The sequence below is a fragment of the Babylonia areolata genome, chromosome 12, assembly GCF_041734735.1.
Source record: "Babylonia areolata isolate BAREFJ2019XMU chromosome 12, ASM4173473v1, whole genome shotgun sequence".
In the NCBI taxonomy this organism is placed as follows: Eukaryota; Metazoa; Mollusca; class Gastropoda; order Neogastropoda; family Buccinidae; genus Babylonia; species Babylonia areolata.
In genome coordinates this window covers 22,011,372-22,036,166 of record NC_134887.1, presented here as the reverse complement: position 1 = coordinate 22,036,166, position 24,795 = coordinate 22,011,372, and the positions used below count along the sequence as shown (strand labels likewise).

The window sequence follows — 24,795 nt, the reverse complement described above, 5'->3', positions numbered from 1 at the left end:
CACACGATCACACACACACACGTGCACACACATACACACACACACACACACACACACATAGCACCTCCACCCTCACATACACACACAACACTGGAAAAAGTAGTACATCCCTCACATTGGACCCAAATTAGACTAAAATGTTACTCAAAATCAAATGCAAGGCAAAAAAGATAAGTTTTCAGCTGGGACTTAAAAGAGTCCAGGGAAGGGGCCTTTCGCAGGTCAGCAAGCAGTTAAGTTCCAGACAGCTGGGGTTAAGAAACTACATGATCCGTGACTGAAGGTTTTCAAATTAGTGTTCGGCACCCAAAATATTCTTTTACCTGAAGATTGAAATGACCGGGAAGGCTGATAAGTTGTGAGTGAAGAAGAGAGATACTGTGGGAGTGTGCCATCAAAAAAGCAGCATGCGAGTGTGGCAATTCTGAACTAAATATAGAATTCAATTGGAAGCCAACACAGCTCTTTCAGCAAAAGTGTCACATGCTCATGCTTAAATTTCTGCGCTACAAGTGTAGCTGCACTGTTCTGAACTTTCTGCAAACAACTGATCTGATCAGCTGGAAGACCGACTACAACCGAATTGCAGTAATCCAGACGCTTGTTAACAGTGGAGGAGACAAGTCTAACCGTGGCAGTCTTTGAAAGATATGAACGAATGCTGGCAATTTTCCGAATTTTGAGAAAAGTTGTATGGTAGATGGAGCTAATATGTAGCTGCATGGACAATTTCTGGTCTAGATTTACACCTTTTTTTTTTAGGGGAGGGGAGGGGGGGTTCAAGCAGAAGTGCACCATATATATATATATATAAAATAGTTGCAATAAAATTAGTTTACTGTTTTGAGAGCAGACCTGACCTAACGCTCCAACTATTTCAGCAAATATAAAAAAGCCAACTACATGCAACTATGTTAGGATGTTTCTACATCAAAAACAGAAAACGCTATCTATCAGTGCAACAAAAAACCTGTATTACACAAACATATATATATATATATATATATATATATATATATAATACATATATGAAGAAAGGCAGACAAGGTAAGTAAGAATGTTTTAATCATGTTCATGTGAATAAATCAACACCTTCTGCAGCTCTTTTTCAGTTTGTCGGGAGATATTTTTCTTCATCTTACCAATCTAGACAGGTGCTTTCACCTTGCAGTATCCCCCACCCTGTAAACAGTCCAAGCTTATGCCAGGCAGCTGATTCACAGCAGTTTCCCGTGCTATGTGGTGAAACATGAGAAATAATTCTTTAATCTACCACTCTGGTCACCATTATCATCTTCATTCCAACAAGGGTAAGGACACTTATGCAGTAAAAAAAAAAAAAAAAAAAAAAAAAAAAAAATATATATATATATATATATATATATAATAAGAACAAAAATCAACATCAAAATTCAGAACAAACTTAACAGTAAAAAATTCATATGTGATACAAATACGGTCTGCTCTTGGCTGAATGTCAATTAAACTAGTTTGTATTGGCAAGTGCATGCACAATAGTCAACAGCAACATTTCACACACACAATAACACATTCACACATGTATAAACACCAGTAACAATCCCATGTATATGCCCAGCAAAGACTGCAGACTTTGGGCCAACCACTGACACATGCTAAAGTGACATGCAGACAGAAATGTTACATTCCGGCATGGAACGGCCACCAGCTCCCACAAGGCTCAACACCCCCATCAACCTCCCCCATCAAACTAACAACAAACACAAAATACAAGTGGGGAAAGGGCGAAGGTCTCACAATAGCAAATGCTGACTGCAGTCAAGTTAACGAACAGCCATTCTTACAACAGCAATGATAAGGTCAGTGGATACTCACAAAGAGGTAGTGAAAACCACCTGCCTTCTGACCATAGTACATAGATGACTGCTCCAACACACAGAATGAAACATACCCATGTTACCATAAAGACCTTTTGAATGTAATAAATATAACCATGGGTAGATATATGTACATGTGTGTTTGTGTGCATGTGATTTGCATGCATGATCTTAATGCATAATTATGTCCATGAATTTTTTTGTATACATTTTTGTTTGTTTGCAAACTGGATAATGCATTATAAAAAAATCAAATTCTTTTTAAAATGATGTAAGATTAGAATAAAAATAATGGTCTCTGTGACAGTCATTTCTTAAAAAAATATAATAATAATAAATATATATATATATATATATATATATATATATATATATATATATATAAAGAGGGAAAGAAAGAAAAAAAAGAGAATGCAAAAACGTGACACAAGAAGACAACATACCATTTCCAAAAATCAGATGAGGTAATATTTTATATTATAATATCAGCTTACACAAATCTTTCAACTGATGTTAGTCAAAGGTGGTAATATTTAGACAAATGTCACCTTACAAAAATCTTTCACCAGGTCTTTTTCAAAGTTCTTTACTGTTAACAGATATAGATAATACATTAATAGAGGTTAGACTAACACACACACACACAAGTGGGAACAAACCACTTTTAATTGTTGATATCATTTAGTGTGAAGGTCAGGTTCACTGATGGAACTGATTTTGATGCAGGTTACTAAAGGGGACAGCCCAGAACCAAGTCTGCTGGAAGAGTGCTCTAGTGGTCCTATGCTGTCCCCTGGGAGCTTACAGAAAGAAGTCAGCACACTGTTTTTAATCAATTTGTTTATATTAGATATGCTACAGAAAGCTGCTTGTAGACAGCTATACTATTCTGTCATTCCATTACCACATCTGATGCCAGTTTAAAGTACGGTTAATTTCCCATCATATTTGTCCAAATAACGTGTATGAAATTTGCTGTTCTGTCTGTCATGAACCCTGTGCTGAACAATAACGACAGCAGATCATTCAACAAGGCATTCTTCTTTCATTACACTGCCCACAGCTTGAAGTGGCTATCAAACATCATCCAAATCTTTTGCAATAATGAATGAATGAATGATAAGAAAAAAAAAGAAAAACAAAACAAAAAAGATATTAAGTCAACAATCCATTCACAGAACAGAAAAATGTACTCAAACCTTTGTCACATTAAAGCTCCTGAACTTAGACAGGATTGTAGCATACACCATTCTTTGCAGTTTCTCACTAGGGGACTGGGGATTAAAAGGTAAATGTTTCTTTTCTTTTCTGTCTTGTGTATGTACACACAACAATAAACAATATGCACACAAACATTCAGTAACAAACAATATATATACATATGCACATAGGGGAAGAAAGATAGACGGAGGAAGGGAAAAAATTGTAAGAGCCAGAATGAGAAAAAAAGGAAAGAAATTGACAAAGATGAGATAGAGACAGAAAATGAGACATGCCCAAGGTAGGGAGGGGGAGGGGAAAGGGTTGGTGGAGGAGAACAAGGAAATATAGAGAAAGAAAGAAAGAAAAACAGTGTAAGGGGTTGTGTGGAAGAAAATATCAGAAAGAAAGAAATGAAACAGAAAGAGAAATGAAATCAGTGTACTGATCTGACAGGCAGGCCGACATTGCCTGCCAGTTGTGCATGTCAATGATGGGTGATCATCATTCCTGCCGTACAGCTGTTAGCCTGAAACCAATCTGGGCAAAGCTGCATTGACACAGACACAGATGGCCAAATTTCATACTTCTGTGCCACTGTGAACATTCTCTGATCAGATTACTGGCATTCCTTTCCTACTGACTCTCCCAACCCTGTTGTAAACAATGTATTGACTGGACCAGATGGTCTTCACTCTTTTTAGATGTCTCTGATCAAATCTCTGATGTTCAAATACGCAGTGAAATACACAGTAACCCTGATAATTTAGATTTTTGATGAATGTTGCATGTCTGCTGTGGTTGATTTCAAAAGCTAAACTGGATGCATGAAAATGCCTGACAAAGTAGAATGATGTTCCTATCATCACACACACACACACACACACACATACACACACACGTGCGCAAATGCACATACCCACACACTTTGTGTTTCCCTTAAAAAGTCTGTTCCAGAACTTACCACCAGGTACTAACTCTCATCTTAAGCCTTTTCAGCCAGCTCAAAACAAGGAGTGTGAATAAAAGGAGGTGGTTAAACCAGAAATTGGCTTGATTTGGAAGAAAACTTAAGTTCATCCAGTTTTTTTTTTTTTAAGAGGAACCCCCCAAAATTAAATAATTCCTAAACGCTCAGCTTTTCTCATGGAAGTTACAGAGACTGATTGCAACCAAAGCACACAATGTCTACATTGTTTGTTTGGAACTTAAGGCCAGACACGGTAGTACAAAAACGTATGAAATAAACTTGAAGTTTATGGCTTTCTGTGACATGGTATGCAAAGATATTGGACTAAACATGTCTAAAAAGGTCATTTTGTGCAATTTGTCGTGACAGTTTCCATGGAAACGAATCCAAAATGGCCAACAAACAAAAAAATTAAAAGCTTAAAACTTCGGTACCTTTATAGATATGTTATTTCTGTTTGTTTTATTTGATTTACTTGTATTTGTTCTTTATTATAGTGCAGTGGTATTTTGGAATTTGAATAAATACATTTATTATTATTTTTTTGTTGAAATGTGTATAAATTCCTTCACATAATGTTTTTCAAATGAGTGTATATTCATTCTTTTATTAGTACTATACAAACCACTGCACTATAATAAAGATGAATACATAAAGAAAGAAAGTACCAAGTTTGAACATGCTATCTTTTAAAGTTTTTGAGCCTTAGCATTTTGAAAAATGATATTACGAAGACAAAACACAAAACTGAGAAAACAGGAAAAGAAAGAGATGTGCTTGTACTCACAAGAAATCACACATGCTGATGCTGTTTGAAGCTTTATTTAAGTGAATATAGTACCCAGTGAAACGGACTATAAAGATTAGATGTTGAAGAAGCAAATTATGCGAAAAAACGAAAATCACAAAAAATAATGATTTTGGTCAAAATTTCACTACCGTGTCTGGCCTTAAGTTAATGAACGTAGAATTTGGTTCTTACACCTGTTAGGGGTTTCCTGCATCACCACTTCTGGACAAATCCATACACACTACAAACCACAACCCAAAATCGCCTGCCAAACAACAAGGACAAGTGAAAATATAACCCAACACTGAAGAGGCTAATGTTCATGAATGATGCTTTGAAATACATTTTTTTTCAGGATCAAAATCACTATGACCAGCATGGAAATGTTTACTTATATCTGCTGAAGAGAGAAACATGGCCTGCTGCCATGTGAATGATATAATCTTTCTTTTTTAATTGCAAAGGAAAAGAAACTTTGACCAGTTAAGTGCCAGAGAAACCCACCAAGAAAACTCATTTCCTTGTTGTTTATGAATGGATTAAAAAAAATTGATCAATCAAGTTGACCAGCACTGCTACTACAGCATACAACAAAGTGGTTCCTGACCACTGCCTGGGTGAAGGACACAAGAGTTTTATGTCAGCCACAAGACATTGGCTTCCCATGGACATATGATACAGTGCACACACACACAAACACACACAAAAACCACATACATAATCTTTCATAGCTCTTGAAATTTTTCTGTAAAAAGCGCTTAAACTCCAAACTGCTACAATGCTTGCAGATGAAAAATATTCTTTTGTCCATGTGATAAAGCATATGTGGATCTGTATGTATATAAACATGCATGTAAGTGTGCCTTGTTGCATGTATGTGTTTGCATGTGCATGCTTGTGTTTATGTAGGCTGCTCATGAAGTGGGAGTCAGACACAGAGACAGACAGAAAGAGAGACAGAGAGAGAGACAGAGAGAGAGAGTATATTTACAGATGGAAATTAACTCACTCGGGACGACAAGTTTTCTCCCTTGCTTTTCCCCACAGACGGCCCATTTGTAAGGGTTTGGAAAAAAATTACAAAAAATACAAAATACTGTGTAAGAAAATGAAACTTTCAGAACTGGTTATTACGTGTTGAGCTATTACATATAAAAAAAAAATCAAATTTCTCATCTTATTTTTACAGTTTTGCCATATGTAAAAAATACTGCCAATTTTTCACCCCGAATCACCATACCCATGCTCGTTCTCTGCATTAAATTCGCTTTCTTCTTCGTCATCATCCACCTCTTCAATGTCCGACCCTTCAGTTTGTAGCATTTCAAGTACTTTGGCAACCCAAAAACATTGCCGTCACTGCCTTGTTCGCATCACAACATTTTGAGAAGAGCCCGCTTTGCTGACAGGCTGGCACGCAAGCAGACGACCGGTCAGTGACTTTGTCAGCGTGTGTGCGAGACAGGCCACACATCATAGACTAAACAATCATACTGTTCGATTGTGGAGTGACCCAGAATAGCGCACTCTGCTTGGCTAATCACAAAATCACGTGTACAGCGCATGATGGAATTTTACTTTCGGAGAATGCTATTCCATTCCTTCGTCCGAAACCGAATACGTTTTGTGTAGGAATGCGTGAGCATTCCTTCGTCCGGAAAAGTTAAACAACTAAACTCACTGTCAAAAATAGTACAACAACTTTGTTTTCCGGTATTCATGTCTGGCTTTGTCACTCTGGCAGGTACATATTTTTCTTTGTTCTTGTAGTGGATGTGAAATAAACTTTGGTCTAAACTGGAACATAATACATACATTCATTTTCCCTTAAACACAAAAAATATGACTAGCATTAAACAAATTAAAATTGTTCACTGATGGACAAACTAAAATGCAAATATAGTCTATACCATCTCCAAATAAATATAATTTTCAGCCTAAAAGGCAAGAAAGTGTATAAGGCACACCCCATGAATTCACAGAAAAAAATGATTTGAAACATATAAGGTGCACAAATCCAACAAGCTACAAATGCCGAAAATCCTGAAAAGTAAGTCCAGTATGGCTCTGTAGACCCTGATGTTTTTTTCTTGAGCAGTTATGTCCATCTCTGGATGGGGATTTTTCATCTGCTGGTAGTTGTACAATGTCTACCATTCTGAAGCCTTCAGTTGAATCTGTACTGCTGTTTAAGCTCCACTACATCAACTGGTTAAAGCAAAATCCTGTCTGTTTGCCATGCTTCAAGTCTTGGCCACCATCTTGTTTTGCATATTCAGAAAGATTTTAAGGTGATCAGCTCACTTTTCTGGTCTCTCTATTTTTGCATCCAGTCTGATATTTTTTTCTCAGCCCTAACAGTGAATCACATGTTCACTTTAAACTGGGCATCATATGCAATTTTGTTTCAAATTGGTACAAATGGTGAACATCAATGATATCAAACTAAAGAGTAGAAAGACTGAACCATGAAGCTATTCAAAGTAATTGTGTGCATTTGTTGTGATCAAGGATGCTGTCAAATACAGAGTTTGTTGTTAAGGGATGGCACCAAGTGGCAGTCAGAAATTAGTTCCCAGACACAGATAGGGTACACACAGCCAATAAGACGCAGGGTTCAGCCTTGAGTTTAAAAAAAAAAAATTGCACTTTATGAGCCAGAAACTACGGTTGTATTTCTTTGTATTATGATGCACTTCTGAACCCCAACTGGCAAAAAACACAACCAAATGTAATTATCTTGACTCTTTACAGTTGGATGTTTGGAGGGAACTGGAAATGTATAACTGATACTTAAAAAAAGATAGAGTTGGGTTTTTTTAGGACACTGAAGCCAACACAGACAGTCAGCATATTGTGATTTTAGATTTTATATCGGAAACACAAATGTACAAAGATGATTGCAGGCTAAGAAGCAAACAGCTATTTCTGCAACAGTCATGTGGGAAAAGAGAAGACTAGTGGTTGACATTATTTCATGTCTGTGATGTCCACTGACCACAAGACAAGCACTCTGACCTCTTTTTACTGTGGTGGACTGGGAGAAAATAAGACCTGTGTGACTCACACCATGGATCTGTGATCAGACTCTCCCTCTTTTTTCCTTGAAAAGCATATTGAATGTGCCACCATTATGATCTATTATTTACTAGAACTGTAGACCTATCACCTTGTGAAACACAATTTTGATAAAAGACTTACATTCTCTCTTCTTTTTTTTAAACAACCATTTTTGAACATGCTTAGCTGGATTTATTCAATTTACTGCCCTCTACATCACATCATGAATTACATCCAGCTTTTGGGATTTTCGAGATGCTCCCCTCTGGTTGACGGTACAAAAGTATAAGGACGAAAACCAATCGCTTTGCCAAAAGCTTTTTCCCCAAAGCAGTCAATGCCCTGTCTCTCAAACAAATCCAATGTGACAAGTAGAATTGTGCAACCAACAACCATTGACCTGAAGATCTAGTCATCAGCCCTATCCACATATAATATGTAGCTTCTGTTCAAATGTGTGTGTGTGTGTGAGTTTGTGTGTGTGTGTGTGTGTGTGTGTGTGTGTGCAGTGTGTGCATGTGAGTATGCACAAATTTTTATATTGACATGCACTTGTACGTATCCTAATTTCTACTGTATCTGTGTTTATGTATGATTTTCGATTTATGTTCGTATCTTGTTATGTACTATCCCCCCCATATATTCCTTGTGATCCCGGTACACTTGGTAATAAAGACATGTTCTGTTCTGTTCTGTCATTCAACAGGCGAAGGGAAAAAACTCTTGGACTGCAGCCCATGAGCACGAAAAGCATGTGCCATTCTCACCCCCTCAACAAGAATCAGATGTTTTGTTATATCCCTGCTGAAACTGAAGACGGGAATAAGTACCTGCTTGGACAGACTTCCATGCCACTGTCACAGACTGACAGTTTTCACAGTCTTTTACAGGTCTAAGAAAAAAAACAACTATCTTTTCATCTTTTCCTCGTCTTCCAAAACAATACCAATACAGTTAGAAATATAAATATATGAGTATGTATATACTGGCGCACACACATAAACACATATGTAATTACAAGTAAATAAATACACTTTATCTAACAGAAAAAACTTACCATAGCCCCATGAGCAAAGGTGGGAATTTCTGCTACAAGTGAATTCTGATTCAGCCAAAATTCCACAAATATCTGAAAAAAGAAAGAAATGAAAAGGAATAAAAGGAAAATCAACCTATCAATATCTTAATAACAGCAAAAGTCAGAATTGAAAGCTAAAACAAAATCACCAGTGCTGATTCACTTCAGGTCACCAACTAGGTCATTCACAATGTAGGAGAGAGCAACAATAAGAATGAACAATACACCAATGGATAAAAAAAAGGAGGATAATATACAAGGAAAGCATCACTGGTTGGTGCCACTTAAATCAGAAACCTTTTTAAAAGAATAGTGTTGAAAAGCATGTTCCCCTGAGGCTGAATCAAAAATATTGTTAAAAGGCATTTGGAAAGTTCTCCTGCTATCAAAGTGTGTGTCTCTGTGTGTGTGTTCAAATAAACTCTGTGTGTGTGTGTGTGTGTGTGTGTGCAGATGTGTGTGCGTGTGTGCAAGTGTGTGTGTGCATGCATGCATATTCTTTTCAATGCGACTCTGTGAGAGTGTGTGTGTGTGTGTGTGATGGTTTGTGTGTGAGTGTGAGTATGTGTGTGTGTGGTTCCAGTTCAACTGTGTGTTGTTTGAGAGCATGCATGTATGTGTATGTGTGTATGTTAAGGAGAGAGAGACAGACACAAAGAGAGAGAGTGTGTGTATGTGTGTTCAACTCTGAGTGAACAGAACAATAGAATGTGATGAACATTCCCACCTGCAGCATGGTTTCCGAGCACCAGGTCTCAGCCTCTGAGCTGTCCAGGACAGACGCTGCATGGATGTGCTGCTTTTGGGCCAGCATGAAGCTGGGCTTGAACAGACTGACCCGCTGGGCCCGCGGCGGGGAGAACGGCACATTTCGCTGGACTGGCCGCCTGCAATGCACACAAGCTGGTTGAGACTGCTGAACACAACTGTACTCTTTCATCACGCATGCAGTCCATCAAAACAAGGAAAAATGAGTGGTGTGTCAATACAAAGTTGCACCTTCAATTTGTTACTCAGCCACACACAGGTTTCCTGATTTCATTATCATTTTTAATAGTACAAAAACGCCTTGCCTGAAAATGAAATAATTTCAACACAGAATCTGACTCTGAAGCTACTATGTTCTTATGCTAAGCTTTCTGAAGCTGAATTTCAACTGAAGTGGACAAAGGGAATTAACTCTGGTATGCAACAATAAGTCCTCTTCAACAAATTTATCTCCACATACCAGCCTTTTCTGCATACCATATTTTTTCCTCCCCTTTTTTTGTGGTAAATTCTACAGATTCTCAATTCATGATTGGAGGCTGAATAGCATTTTGCTTCAAATTCACAAATATTTCACAAACCCCAAAGACATCTTTATAGTTGTTTTTTTTATGGACAGTCTTCGTCAGCAATAAGAAAACATGTGCATAGATATGAAGTGTATTTATTTAAAATTTATATTCACCAATTGCTCAATACATATGAATTACAGTATAGATTCAGTAATTTTTATTTTTTATTTTTTAACAAGACAACATATGCACTGATTAATCTCTCTCTCACTCTCTCTCCATATATATGTACAGTTAAAGAATTATAGTGAAAGAAGTGAACATCTTGAAAATGATATTCACCTCCGAAAGCAGAGTATGGCTGCCTATATGGTGGGGGTAAAAACCAGTCATACATGTAGAAGCCCACTCACGTACATAAGAGTGAACGTGGGAGTTGCAGCCCACGAAGGCAAAGAAGAAGAAGAAAATGATATTCAGTCAAGTGGATAAAGTTCTAAAAAATGCTTAAATTTTCCCTGAGCATAGGAAAATCTTCAAAGACCACAACAACTTGATGGAATAGACATTTCTTCTAGCAAGGACTGTAACATACCTGTCATAATACCTCCTTACCCTGTCAATACACAATCCGTCATAAAATACATGTGCTTACGTACCTAAACATTCCAAACATCAACTTTCTTACTTTCAGTGTTTCATATATCCTAATCCTGAAAGCTATTGAAGTGCAATTTTACCCTGACTAAGTATCAACCAAATCAAGTGACTGGTATACACACTTACCATACCCAAGCTACCACATGTACTTCCTTACCCAGACAGATGTGCTCTGAACTCGGTCTTACTCTGACTGCTGCAGCAAGTGTCCCCTAACCCTAACTACCCACACTATGTGCTTCTCAAGAGACTGCCACAACTGAGCACAATTCCAGTCTCCTGAGACTGAAGGGCGCCTATGCCTCTTTAATGCTGTAACTTTAGGTTTTGTCCTGAATGCACTAAATATGCCTATTTATTCCCATGGATTTTAAAAGCACTATTTCCCCCCAAATGCCTGACATCTTTACCATGACCACAACCACACTTCATCTTTGTTTTCAGGTAAATTACTTGCAATAAGAGCAAGTAATGCTGACAAAAGCAACCTTGTCAACAAAACATGTAAGCGATGTTGCGTCTCTTTACCCTGACACAGATGGCTGAGGCAGTGGGCTGCGGAGAGGGGAGGGCAGGACGGGGACTGACGGCAGGTCGCTGCCCTCCAAAGGCAGGAAATGGCTGAAGTAGTCGTCCACCAACGTTGGATACAGCCAGTCAAACAGCCGTGCCGACCATGTCGTCCCCTCCTGCTGCCAGGCAGGACTGACCAGTGCGTAGGCAAAAGTGAACATGTACATCTCAAAGGGATCTTGTTATGGGTTAAGGACTTCATACAAAACAGTGCCCACTTCTCATCAGCTCCTCATGTATATCTCAAAAGGATCTCGTTATTGAATAAAGATTTCATATTAAACAGTGCCCACTTCTCACAAGTGACTCACACCAAACCACTTTAAAAACATGTATCAAGAAATTCACACCACACACAAAATCCCTATGCTAAAGTACTGCTAAATTTCATGATTATTTCTTGCAGAGTTTAGAGCAGAAAGTGCTGTTTTCACTAACTCTTAGCAAAAACAAAACAAAAACAAAAAAGCGTCATAAAACAATCTTGTGTACACTTAATATGCAATTACGTATTATCAGTTAACATTGAGAAACCTCAAAAAGCAATGAAAGAAAGACAGAAAATATGACAGGCAGGCATCTTGTCGTTTCACATTTGGATCTGACAGCCTTGTCTTCAAATCAAACTGACACATATGCTGTTTGAAAGATACTGAGGACAATTGTTGGCATGGAAAATCCATGTGTTTGCAGTTTGTTGATGTAAAAAAGCGGCACCCCGCCTTCCTCAATGGTGTGGCGTGACGGACCCTGTAACCAACAGAATGCATTTCAACATATCTCAATTCTCATGTTCAGCCTTCACTTCAAAATCAATCATCATAGCAAAGAAACAGAAAAACTGTATCTGGATATATCTGAGACAATGACAGATGACAGAAAACCTATCAAAATTCCAACTGATTGAAACTAATTCAATGAAGAACTTCCCTCAGACTAAAACATTTGAATAGAATAGAATATGTCTTTATTACCAAGTGTACCGGGGTCACAAGGAATATTGGAGAGGATAGTACATAACAATGTACGAACACAAATTGAAAATCATACACAACCACAGATACAGTAGAAATTAGGATACAATCAAGTGTATATCAATATAAAAACTTGTGCATACTCACACATGCACACATTGCACACACACACAAACACACACACACGTGTGCGCGTGCACACAGACACACACACACACACACACGCACATACAAACACTCACACACACACACGTTTGAACAGAAGCCGCATATTACATGTGGTTGGGGTTGATTAGATCTTCAGGTAGATGGTTGTTGATTGCACAATTCTAGTTCTCAGACTGGATTTGTTTGAGAGACAGGGCATTGACTGCTTTCGAGAAAAAGCTATTGGCAAAGTGATTGGTTTTCATCCTTATAGTTCTGTACCGTTGACCAAAAGGGAGCATCTCCAAAATCCCAAAAGCTGGATGTGATTCATCCTGGCTGGTTGATTTTGCTTTTTTGAGTAGCCGCTTATGTCTTCTAGAGCCGGTGATCTTGGTGGCAGTTTTTACGATTCTGTTCAGGGCTGCGACTTCTGCCTTGGAAATGTTTCCGTACCAAACAGTAATAGCAAAGGTTAACACGCTTTCAATGACTGCTCAGTAGAAATCAACCATGATTTCTTTTCTAATTCCCAACTTTTTGAGACACCAAGAAAGTACAGGCACTGTTGTGCTTTCTTAACAATTTTTTCCATATTTTTCTCCCATTTCAAATCGTTGGAAATGATCAGTCCAAGAAATTTAAATTTGCTGATGATCTCTACTTGCTTGTCTTTAATGACAAGTGGTGAGGGGTCATATCTGGTCTTCCTGAAATCTAAAATTAATTCTTTTGCTTTTGATACGTTGAGTTCTAAGTTATTTTGATCACACCAGCTGACAAGTTCTAGTACTTCTTCCCTATATTTTGACTCATCACTGTTTGTAATCAGCCCTTCTAGAGTAGCATCGTTGGCAAACTTGACCATGGTGTTACATTCATTACGAGTTGCACAGTCATGTGTAAATAGTGTGCACAACAGTGGAGATAGAACACATCCCTGTGGGGCGCCTATGTTGAGAATACATGTGGAGGAGGTGAGGTCACCAACTTTAACAACTTGCGGTCTGCATCTTAGAAAATCTAGGATCCATGCACAAATTGATTCAGGCAGCGAGAGATCTTTCAGTTTAAAATATAGTTTTGATGGTACTATTGTGTTGAATGCAGAGCTGTAGTCAATGAAAAGGATCCTAGCATAACTGTTAGGATTTTCGAGATGTCTGAGAACGTGGTAGAGACCTATGCTAATGGCATCTTCAACTCATCTGTTGGATACAGATCTATACATATTTTGGTTTGGCTGAGCACACCATTAATCGTATTTGCAAATCACCTTTTTTGGTAATACTATTGTTACATATATTTGAATCTAATTTGATAAAACTTATCAGATCAGCTAAAATACATGACGGCGGAGTTTTTCGTCAAAAAGCATTTTCTTTTTACATGTCTACATTAAGGATGATATGTATACTTAAATAGCACCTATCCTTGGTCAGAGACCAAGTGCTTTACAAACACAGTCTCATTTGCAGCAAAGTCCGGCTGCCTGGTAGAGCCAACTGAGAGCTGCCTTTGGGTGCTCATCATTCATTTCCAGTGTCATTCAGTTAGGCTCCAGTCAAACACACACACAAACACATGTAAGATTTTTATGTGCATGACAGTTTTATTTTAATTTTATTTTTTTTGTTTACCCCACAATTAAGGCAGCCATACTCTGTTTTGTGGGACTGCATGCTGGGTTTCTTGTTCCCATAACCCACCAAACACTGACATGGATTACGGGAACTTTAATGTGTGTATTTAATCTTCTGCATGCGTATACACATGAAAGTGGAAGTCAATGGCAGTGTTCATGTTTTCTCCAAATATCTACACATGTATAAATTCAGGCCTACCCTAATTCTACACACAGTCAAATTCACAAGTCAGATGGTGAAAATTAAGCACGCTTGAAAGAATCCCATCAGTACAATTCATAGGAACCTATCAGTGTTCAGACCATAGTACTTACAGGTAAACAGCGAAAAGGAAACACATAAGAGGCGTAAGGATCTGCTTGCAGACTGCTGACTGCACTCAGCAGAGGTCCTTCTGGTGCCAGAAATTTGCGCACTGCGCTGAAGTCATGGGGTTGGTGGGACTTGCTGATCTTTTCCAGTCCCCACCCTGGCTCTCCCTCCCCTCCAAACACGCTGTTCAGCAAGGCCGGGAACACCAGGTGCAGCTCCTGTGACAGCCGTCAGCAATAATTACTGAAGAAGGAACAACTAAAGTCACGGCATAAACCAACCCTTCAAAATCAAAGTGTGTTTTACAATGATGATAATAATACAACACAAAAAATAGATAACAATACAACACAAAAACATAGAAATAAAATCAACCAATTTGCAAACACACGACTTACACTATCTACCACCCTTACAATATACACTTGGTCATACCAGCTACCGTTGCGAAGTGGTTAGCGTCGTGGACTGACAGCTGGGTGGACACAGGTTCAAATCCCAGCAGAGGTGGGTTTTTCGGCCCATGGCCGGCTCCTACCAGAGTTGAGTGTGCTGTAGGCTTAAATGGGGAGACTGGGACCACACAGTCGAGTGTCATCCACTTCAAGGATGCGTCTTTGGGTGTGTTGCTCTAATTACCTGACCAACACTGCAAGTGTCTGTATCTCTCGGGCCTGGTTAATGCTGGGATATCATTATGACAGGAAGCGTAGAGTGCAGCCTTGTCACGCAGCCCCAAACCAAAATGGACCTCCATAGAAACATTGTTATCATCATCGTCATCCTCCTCCTCCTTCATCATCATCAATATAAACAAAACAGTCTCAAAGTCTGTGGTCTTTCATGCTGTGCTCTCATGGTGACCTCAGTTTCGATACCCCTCCACTTCTGTGCTTGGGGTGAGTCCTGTCAATGTCGTCAGTGGTGGCAGATTTGTGGGAGGCTGTTGCTGGAGGGACGTGGTGGCGGTCTCCACTCTGGGAGGGACGCTCATTCAGTCTGGCTCTGCGACTAAGCCATTATTGTCGTTAGTAAGGGGCTTAGTAGGTAGTGTCCTAAGTACATTAAATCAGAACAGGCACCACTGAACACCACCAAAGTGACTCAGCAGCAGTGCAGGGTTTCCTCTGGTGTGTGGCCTCCTGGCGACCTGAAATCAATGGTTCCCTGCAGACTGCGACGCTGGAACTGTGACGGACAAACTCAGGTGTGGTCGTGTATGGGGGAATCTAAATGAGTGGTATGGGAGTATGCCACTGAAATGGTGCAGATGATGGGGCAGCAAAAAAAAAAAAAAAAAAAAAAAAAAAATACATGGTCATGTTCATACACAACAAAAGCTAATAAGAGGCACAGCAACACACACATAAATGCAAAACATCTAAAGCACAATAATATATGAACTGCCACATAGTTGGAGATTTTTGGAATTAACACAGAAGTTACAGTTAAAAAAACAACAACCCTCTCCCACCCCCCTCCACTGAAACAAACAATAATAAAATAAAAATAAAAACTGCAAGTGCAACAGACTTGTTTCAAGGATCTGACCCATCAAACTTTATGACAAAAACATGCCAGTTCCTCAGCCTCATCCAAACTTTGCCTTTGTTAAAGACCAGTCCTACCAAGGATGACCTATGAGCAGTAGTCATGTCCACACTGCAGCCCTGCAATGGTCTTTACACATGACACCTATGCATTCTGAGCGAGATTTCAATAGATCTGACACTGGACCTGGTTTAGTGACCAAAAGCTTCTGTTCTTCCCGGATGGACAAGTGAACTGACCAACACCTCTGTCCATCATCATCATCATTATGTGGCTTTCAGCCAGAAGACCACAGAAGACAAAGCAAGCTGTCATAATGTCAAACAGCCCAGACAATAACTTAAATTGCACAATGTTCAAGACTCCACAATGGCAACATAAAACAGGTAAGTAGGAGTAACATAAGAATGCTACTTAAATTTTTGTTTGTTTGTTTCTTTTCATTTTTGTTTACACATAGTAATTTACAAAAAGTACAGAGTATAATATAAATAAATAAATATATAGTATATCATCTTGTTCACAGAATTATATGAAATCACACACACACACACACACACAAAAGCAGAAGCAGAAGCAATCAAATAAAATGTTTCTCTTTGTCAAGTATGTGGGTTATCTACTTATCACAAAACTGAATTAAGCCAATGGACAAAAATAGAAGAAAAAACAAGTGAACAACACACTTTCAGTTTAAAAAAAAAAAAAAAAAAAAAAAAGAAGAAAAGAAAAGAGAGATCAAGTGAACGGTCATAAACCATAATAGAAAGAAAATACTGACCATGAGGCTGAACAGCACAAGTATGACTGAGAAAACAGAAAGGACAAGACAAAAAAGTCAAAGTGGAAACAATAACAACAACAACAAATAAAATAAAATAAACAAACACCACATTGACCACAACCACACAAAAGTTTATGACCAGTGCAGAAATTCCAGGGGAATTTAAACTGTAATAATACACAGTGACTTGGAATCCAGCATGCTACTACTGCTTCATTTTGTGTTCATGAAAACTGAATGCTGCTACAAGTAAAACAGTGAACAATTAGTTACACTGAAAATCTTAGATTTGAGTCAGAAATTGAAATTTTGCTTCATTAATTACAGGTTTGATTAGCAATTTTTGACACAGAACTCGACAAACCTGCCGTATATAGCAAATCAAACAGCAAGCTTTTATCGAATGCTAACTCAACAGAAGATGTACAAAATACATTTCTGATGTATAAAGAATTTAAGAACATAATCTCAAATATTTTTCTGGAAATAAAAAAAGGGTCAGAAAAACTGACCAACAGAGAACTAAAAAGTGTCCTTCATGTACTGTATTATATAGTGTATATCATTTCATTGGCCACAAAACAAGTCTTACTGTTATCTGAACTTAACTCACTCGCTGCCATTGTCCGCATATGCGGACATCGTCGGAGAAAGCGTTGGATGCCAATGTCCGCATATGCGGACTTGGATTTTAAAAAGTCGTGCTGTCAGAGTGACGCGTCGGATGCGAAAATCAAAAGCAGATGTGATATCTTACGTCACCTCTGGTCAGCTTTTCATTCACACACGCTGCGTGTGTGTCGCGATAAGCTCAACCGCAGTTGATAACAAAGCGTGCCCCCTGTCAGCTTTGTAAGTTGTTTGACAAGATGGCGTCACGGCGAAGTGTTCGACACGGTCGGAGAGGTGAAATGTTACTCAGCGTCGAAGATGCTTTGGAAATGATCCAAACTGAAGGCTCTGATGTCGAAGAAGATCATGTTGATTCTACGGACAGTGAATTTGAACCAGATCCCGATGAACTAGAAATAGATTCGGCCGCTGAAGAGAGTGTTTACAATGGAGAGGAAAGTGAGGAATATGTGCCAGCAGATGAGACAGACACAGACGACGAAACCACTGAGGAAACGGACGATTTTGCAAGTGTTTTCACCAGTGATTGGACTGACAATTTTTCCTTTTTCCCTCTTGCACATCCCTTCACTGGCATACCAGGTTTGTCAGCTGACTGGCCAGTCAACACCCAGCCGGTTGAGTTTTTTTCTTTGTTCTTTGATTTTCATTATGTAGAGACAATTTTTTTTTTTTCGTATGTGTGAATTTCAACTTTCTTCACCACCTGTTCATACTTCATTGCATGCACTAGGTCTTCAGTTCCTCAAATAGTGTTAGAATGTGATGTGGAACATGTTGGTGTACCTTTCTGATGGGTGCAAAAATGCTAAAAAAATACACAAAATATGGATACCGCGATCAACATCAAGATGGTGAGTAAATACTTTGATTTTTAGCACACACATGGAACAACATTCCTTGCATGCATATACTAAATATCAATTGTCTGGGTGTTTATTTGGTTTTTTTACAATTTTTTCCTCATCCTATACAAACCCTGGGTTTTCAGGGATTGGCAAGGGCAAAAACTCTTGGCATGGAGTGAGTTAATGATTAATGCAGGTGGAACATGCTAATAAATCAGTTTCAGTTTCAGTAGCTCAAGGAGGCGTCACTGCGTTCGGACAAATCCATATACGCTACACCACATCTACCAAGCAGATGCCTGACCAGCAGCATAACCCAACACGCTTAGTCAGGACTTGAGAAAAAAAAAAAAAAAAAAGATAAATACATAAAAAAAAAACCCAACTACTACTACTAATAATAATAAGTATAAGACACAAAAACTTGATGAAGTCAACTATAAGCGTACAAAATAAAATAAAATAAAATAAAATAATAAATAAATAAATATATAAATAAATAACTAGCTAAATAACTAACTAAATAATAATAATATATATTTTTTTAAAATAAAAAAATAAAAAATAAATGAAAATAAATAAATAAATAATAATAATAACAATAATAATGATAATAATAATAAAAAAATAAAAAAATAAATAAGATAAATAAAAAAAAGACAACAATGATGATAAATAAGCAAATAAATGTAAAAAAATGCAGACAAACATTCACACATACACACACCTATGCATAACAGATATGCACCAAACATGCAGTTTCACAGATATGAAAGCACAGTCAAATACACATAAACGTACATGAGCCCCAACACACACACACACACATTACCCTGCACCCCCTCTACCCCCCTCCACACACTCATTTCTAGGCTACATATCGCGGTTTCCATGGCACACACACACACACACACACACACACAGAGGCACACTTACTTGTACAAGCACACACACATACACCTATATCCCCCACCCCCCCACACATATATACAAAGATATATATATGCACACCCGCACATTCCAATATTCCGTTGTGTAGGCACACATACACACACATTCCTCATCCTCCCCACCCTCTCCCCCCCCCCCCCCGCCCACACACACACACACACGCATGTGCACAGAACTCTCCTGCCATTTATGTACGCTTACACCCTCGCGCATGCACAAACGCACACAAACACACAGACCCACACATACACACACGCACAGAGGCTGCCACTGATTGGCTGCAAGAGGGATGGGAAAAGATCTCTGATGCCAAGAATGTAGCGTCTAGTGTGTTGCTCAGTCTATTGTATTTGGAAAAGCCCACAGAGACTCTGTTCCGTTTTGAAGAAATTTGCGCAATGTTGGTTTGGAAATGATGCCGATATTTGTTTGATTTGCAAGGCATCGTGCTCTACCTTTCATGTTAGACTTACGGCCGCTCCCTCTCTCTGTCTTTATTTCTCTGAGGCGATCAATGGTGTGATGGCCTTGTACCTGTTCTTTTTGATATTCTTTGACTTTTCTGAGGATTTCCGATTTTCCTAGATGGAGGCCGCTCGTTGTTGTTGCGTTACCAGCAAGTCTGTCAGCTCGCTCATTTCCCTTAACACCTGCATGTCCCGGGCAGTATGACCATGTAAGTTTTTTTATCTGAAAGTTGCGCATTGCCTTATGCCACTCTGGGCTTCCCATTCCATTTTCAATTTTGTGTATGAGGTTCATTGAGTCGGTTAGAATCATGGCATGTTGGTTTCCGGGCATATGGATAGACGATAGCCACTGGAGGGCATGTGTCACAGCTTCAACTTCCATCGTTAGGCTGGAGGTTATGACTTTGTAGGCAGCAGTCTCTTCCCTAATTGTTTTTCCATTTTGTTTCGCAGTGAATCCCCAACCGGACTGATTTTTGGTGACTGAGCCATCTGTGTATATGATGATGTCCTCTTCTTTACTGTTTTCTTCTATGAGTAGCTTCACTTCCGCATCAGTTTTGCTCTCTGGCCATTCCCAACAATGTCTTCCTAGAAATGGCTGTGTTGAATAGATGGTTGAGGTTTTCGGGGTTTTTCTCCATAAATCATTAAATGACAAACCACTTTAGTCACAGTGACACTGTTAGTGCAAACCAGGATTTCTTACCTTCGTGCTTGTCCTCTTCAACAGGTCTTCGGTCACTCTGCATTTGTCAATCACTGATTTGCTCTGTAGTCCTTCAATCTGATACTGAAGATGAAAAAAGAAAGTGTGAACACAATAAAGCAGGTTTTTTCAGGCAACCTATTTCAGGTAAAGCGCATGGCTTGCATTCAAAATGTGCATTACAATAAAATAAAAACAAAAACAAAAAACACACACACAAAAAAACAAATCACAGATCTCTCTACATTTGTATTTCTCTTTTTATCACAAAAGATTTCTCTGTGTAAAATTCGGGCTGCTCTCCCCAGGAAGAGTGTGTCGCTACACTACAGCGCCACCCATTTATTATTGTATTTTTTCTTGCATGCAGTTTTATCTGCTTTTCCTATCGAAGTGAATTTTTTTACAGAATTTTGTCAGGAACAACCCTTTTGTTGCCATGGGTTCTTTTACGTGCGCTAAGTGCATGCTGCACACCGGACCTCGGTTTGTCATCTCATTCGAATGACTAGCGTCCAGATCACCACTTATGGCCTAGTGGAGGGGGTGAAAATATCAGCGGCTGAGCCATGATTCAAACCATCACGCTCAGATTCTCTCACTTCCTAGGCGGACGCATTACCTCTAGGCCATCACTCCAAAAGATACCTAACATGAAAATGGTATGGTTCTAGCGTCAAGCTATATTACTTGGAATGTGTCAAATTTAAACCCCAACATATTATCAACAAAGCTGGGTTCATTTTGGGCTAACACAGCTTGCAATACTACAGTGTTTATAAATCTTCAAGGAATGAACCAAATATATATAAAAGGGGGAAAGAGTGGAAAGACCAAACTTAAACAGTCAAAGGACACAATTTTTTCATGATAATGTATTGTATTATATACTAATATAGCTATAATGTGATTGAAGAATAAATCATACTGTTATATCAGTGTTAATTTTGGTTAAAATAGATCCACAATATATAACACTCAAGTTAAACAGCAAATCATGAACACATGATTTTAACAGAAAATGAGAAATGGAACATAAATCAGGCAAAGAGTTATCAAAAGAAGTTATGTTACATTTGCTATTTTGACTTGAGACAAAGGTACAAAACTTATAAAAGCCACTAAGAGTAAGAGTTGCCTGGCGTTTACCATCAATTTATGTGACACAGTTTTATACTATGGTATCACAGTATGCTATGAATTATTGTCTTCTTGTCCCTTAACTCTGTGAAGGGTCATTATGATTAACTAAATGGAGCACAGCACACCAGAACTGCACAGTTTACCAGATTCCTCCAGGTCTGTCGGTTGAATGTGGTGAATGATACAGCTATTGTAGTAAGTAAAAGCTAACAGTGTGGATCAGTCTGCATACTTTGATGCCATCTTGGAACTGAACTGAAACTGTCCCTTAACCCCTCAGCCCTGGGGAGTTTACAGCCTTGGCAAGCTTCCATGCCATTTTGATGTGGTAAAAATTAGAAAATACACTGAAGTGAAATTGACTGGCTTTGCTTCAAACTGACGCCACAAATACTGTAGAAATCAGTTCCCTGTGCTTGCAGTTTAAGCACATGCAAGAACATGGAAACCATTTTAATGAAATGAATTTGATGCCCCAGCAATGCACTGGCACAGGGCTGAATGAGTTAAGGTCTTAATTTCCTTGTTTGAAAATGATTGATGGTGATCTGCACTTAACAACAATGGCCTAGGGCCGGTTATGATGGTTTCTTACTCTTACTCTTTGCGTTTATGGTTGTAGTGGAAAAATGTTCATAGCAACACAAAGTGGAAAAATGTTCACAGCAACAAAAACTGTGTTTCACAACGGCTACATAAAGAGATTTTGTTCTTGGGCTTTTTCTGGCATGATGGCACCACAATTCCATTGATATTTATGATCATATATTATTATTTGTATTTGTATCTCTTTTTATCACAGCAGATTTCTCTGTGTCAAATTCGCGCTGCTCTCCCCAGGGAGAACAAGTCGCTACACTACAACGCCACCCATTTTTTTTGCATTTTTTCCTGCATGCGGTTTTATTTTGTTTTTCCTATTGAAGTGGATTTTTCTACAGAATTTTGCCAGGAACAACCCTTTTGCTGCCGTGGGTTCTTTTACGTGCGCCAAGTGCATGCTGCACACGGGATCTCGGTTTATCGTCTCATCTGAATGACTAGCGTCCAGACCAGTATTAGTATTAATAATACTATTATGCTGAAATGTCACAGTTCACTGCGTTTTATTCATGCTATGAAAGGTGTGTGTGTATGTGTGTGCATGTGTGTGGGACAGATGATGTCAGTTTGTAGTGAGTATGTAAATTGTGATCTCTTATTGTTTTGTCAATTTACAATTTGGTGAATTTTGTATTTGAGTGAAGCGCTTAACTTGCGCTTTACTAAGTATCTGAGAAAAAGTGCTTCGTAAATATCCGATATTATTATCATCAGTATCATCATCCTTAACATTCCAAAGGATGGCCCTGGCCATAGAGTACATCTGCAACCAGTATCCCCAGGAAGACTGGACCCATGTCTCTACAGATGGCTCCGCCACAGAAGCAACGAGGGATGGCGGAGCTGGAATCTTCCTCCAATACAAAGGCGGAGATGAAGAAATTGCAATCCCAACAGGAAAATACTCCACCAACTTCCAAGCTGAGCGAGAAGCCCTCTGTGAGGCAGCCACAACAGTCTCGCAGAACTCCACAAGAACAACAGGGCAGGTGGTGGTGTTCTCAGACACTCTCTCCATGCTCCAAGCCCTCAAGAACTCCCGTTGCAAAGAACAGAACCATCTCACTTCAGCCCTTGTTCAAGTTGTTGCCCTGAGTGCCAGAGTGGAGAAAGTGGTGATACAATGGGTACCAGCACACTGTGGCATCAGAGGCAACAAAAAAGCGGACATTCTGGCAAAAGACGGTGCACAGAAGAAGCAGGCCAACAAACTGGTGTCATACGATGAAATCAAGACAATCATCAAGGCACAGCAAGGAATAAAGTGGCGCCTCCAGCACCCCAAATATAACCAAGAAGACAGATACCATTTGCTGGAACGACGGGAACAAGTCAAGATCTTCTGCCTGAGGACTGGGCACAACTGCCTGCTCCACCACATGCACGCAAAATTTGGCATTGGACAGAGTGGAGAGTGCCCTTGTGGTGATGGACCAATGACAACCAACCACATCCTTCAAGACTGTAGGGTGCATGCAGCATCCAGGAGGAAGTACTGGCCAACACCGACAGCAGTGAAAGCCAAACTGTATGACACCCCAGAGGAGCTGCAACGGATGGCAGCCTTCATCGAGGACACTGGGCTGCTCATCTACTGGGAGGCGAATGAGGAAGAAGGAAGGAAAATCCTTAACATTCTTTGACTTCTTATTATTTCTAGTAAGTGAAAACCCCAAAATTCTTTTTAGAAAAAAGTTGGGTTTTTTCATGACACTTTATTTGTAACATACTCAGGCTGAATGATCAAAATCAGTAACAGAATAAAAGACTTGGAGTGCTATGAAATAGAATGTGAGAGCATAATGCGACTCCCCCCCCCCCCCCCCCTCGACTGGCCCTTCTAAAAAATTTTTTTTTAAAAACACACAAAAAACACACACCACAACCTACTGCTCTGTTTGAAAGGCGATTGCTTGACAGTTTCCAACCAGCCCATCGTCACAAGCCACTCGGCGAACCCCGGCAACTACCACCACTACCAGTACGCATGCACTTGTACTATTTCGACTGCTGACAAAATTTGAACTTGCGCCATGTCCTTTTCAAAACATTCCGCTTGATAAATAGCATACGAGGAAAAAACAAAAAACAAAAACAAAGTGAAATTAATGCTACTGGGAGCTGTTCCCGTAGAAAGATATATCCAAATGATTACCCGCAATGAGGATGGACCGTACGCCGCCATTTCGAATTAAAAACGATTTTAGGGTGATTGCCCCTGGACGCACCGTGACTGAAACTCGAAAGTTTTTATCCCCCAGGCCCGATGTGCCCCTGGGATCTTTTGGCCAACTACAATGGACGCATAATATATATATATATATATATATATATATATATATATATATATATATATATATATATATATATATATATATATATATATATATATATATACTGATATTAATGTGATATACCAGGCGAGGGGTTCACGGTGGGGGAAGGGGGTCCGGGGGGAAGAAACTGAGCAAGCATTGCCTCTGACACCGACCTCCCGGCACAACCTTCCAGTTTCAGTTTCTCAAGGAGGCATCACTGCGTTCGGACAAATCCATAA

General features: G+C 39.1%; 1 protein-coding gene across 1 annotated transcript in view; it reads right to left on the bottom strand.

The window, feature by feature from the left end:
- Positions 1-24,423, bottom strand: part of LOC143287864 (sphingomyelin phosphodiesterase 4-like) — a 53,344-nt gene extending 28,921 nt beyond the window's left edge. The window contains exons 1-8 of the mRNA XM_076596101.1: positions 24,394-24,423; positions 20,493-20,576; positions 14,549-14,764; positions 12,121-12,217; positions 11,423-11,645; positions 9,682-9,841; positions 8,934-9,005; positions 1,855-1,902 (exon numbers count right to left, since the gene is read on the bottom strand). Of these exons, the coding sequence (XP_076452216.1) occupies positions 1,855-1,902; positions 8,934-9,005; positions 9,682-9,841; positions 11,423-11,645; positions 12,121-12,217; positions 14,549-14,764; positions 20,493-20,576; positions 24,394-24,423 (930 nt within the window). The remainder of the gene's footprint in view (positions 1-1,854; positions 1,903-8,933; positions 9,006-9,681; positions 9,842-11,422; positions 11,646-12,120; positions 12,218-14,548; positions 14,765-20,492; positions 20,577-24,393) is intronic.
- Between the last annotated feature and the right edge of the window lie 372 nt (positions 24,424-24,795).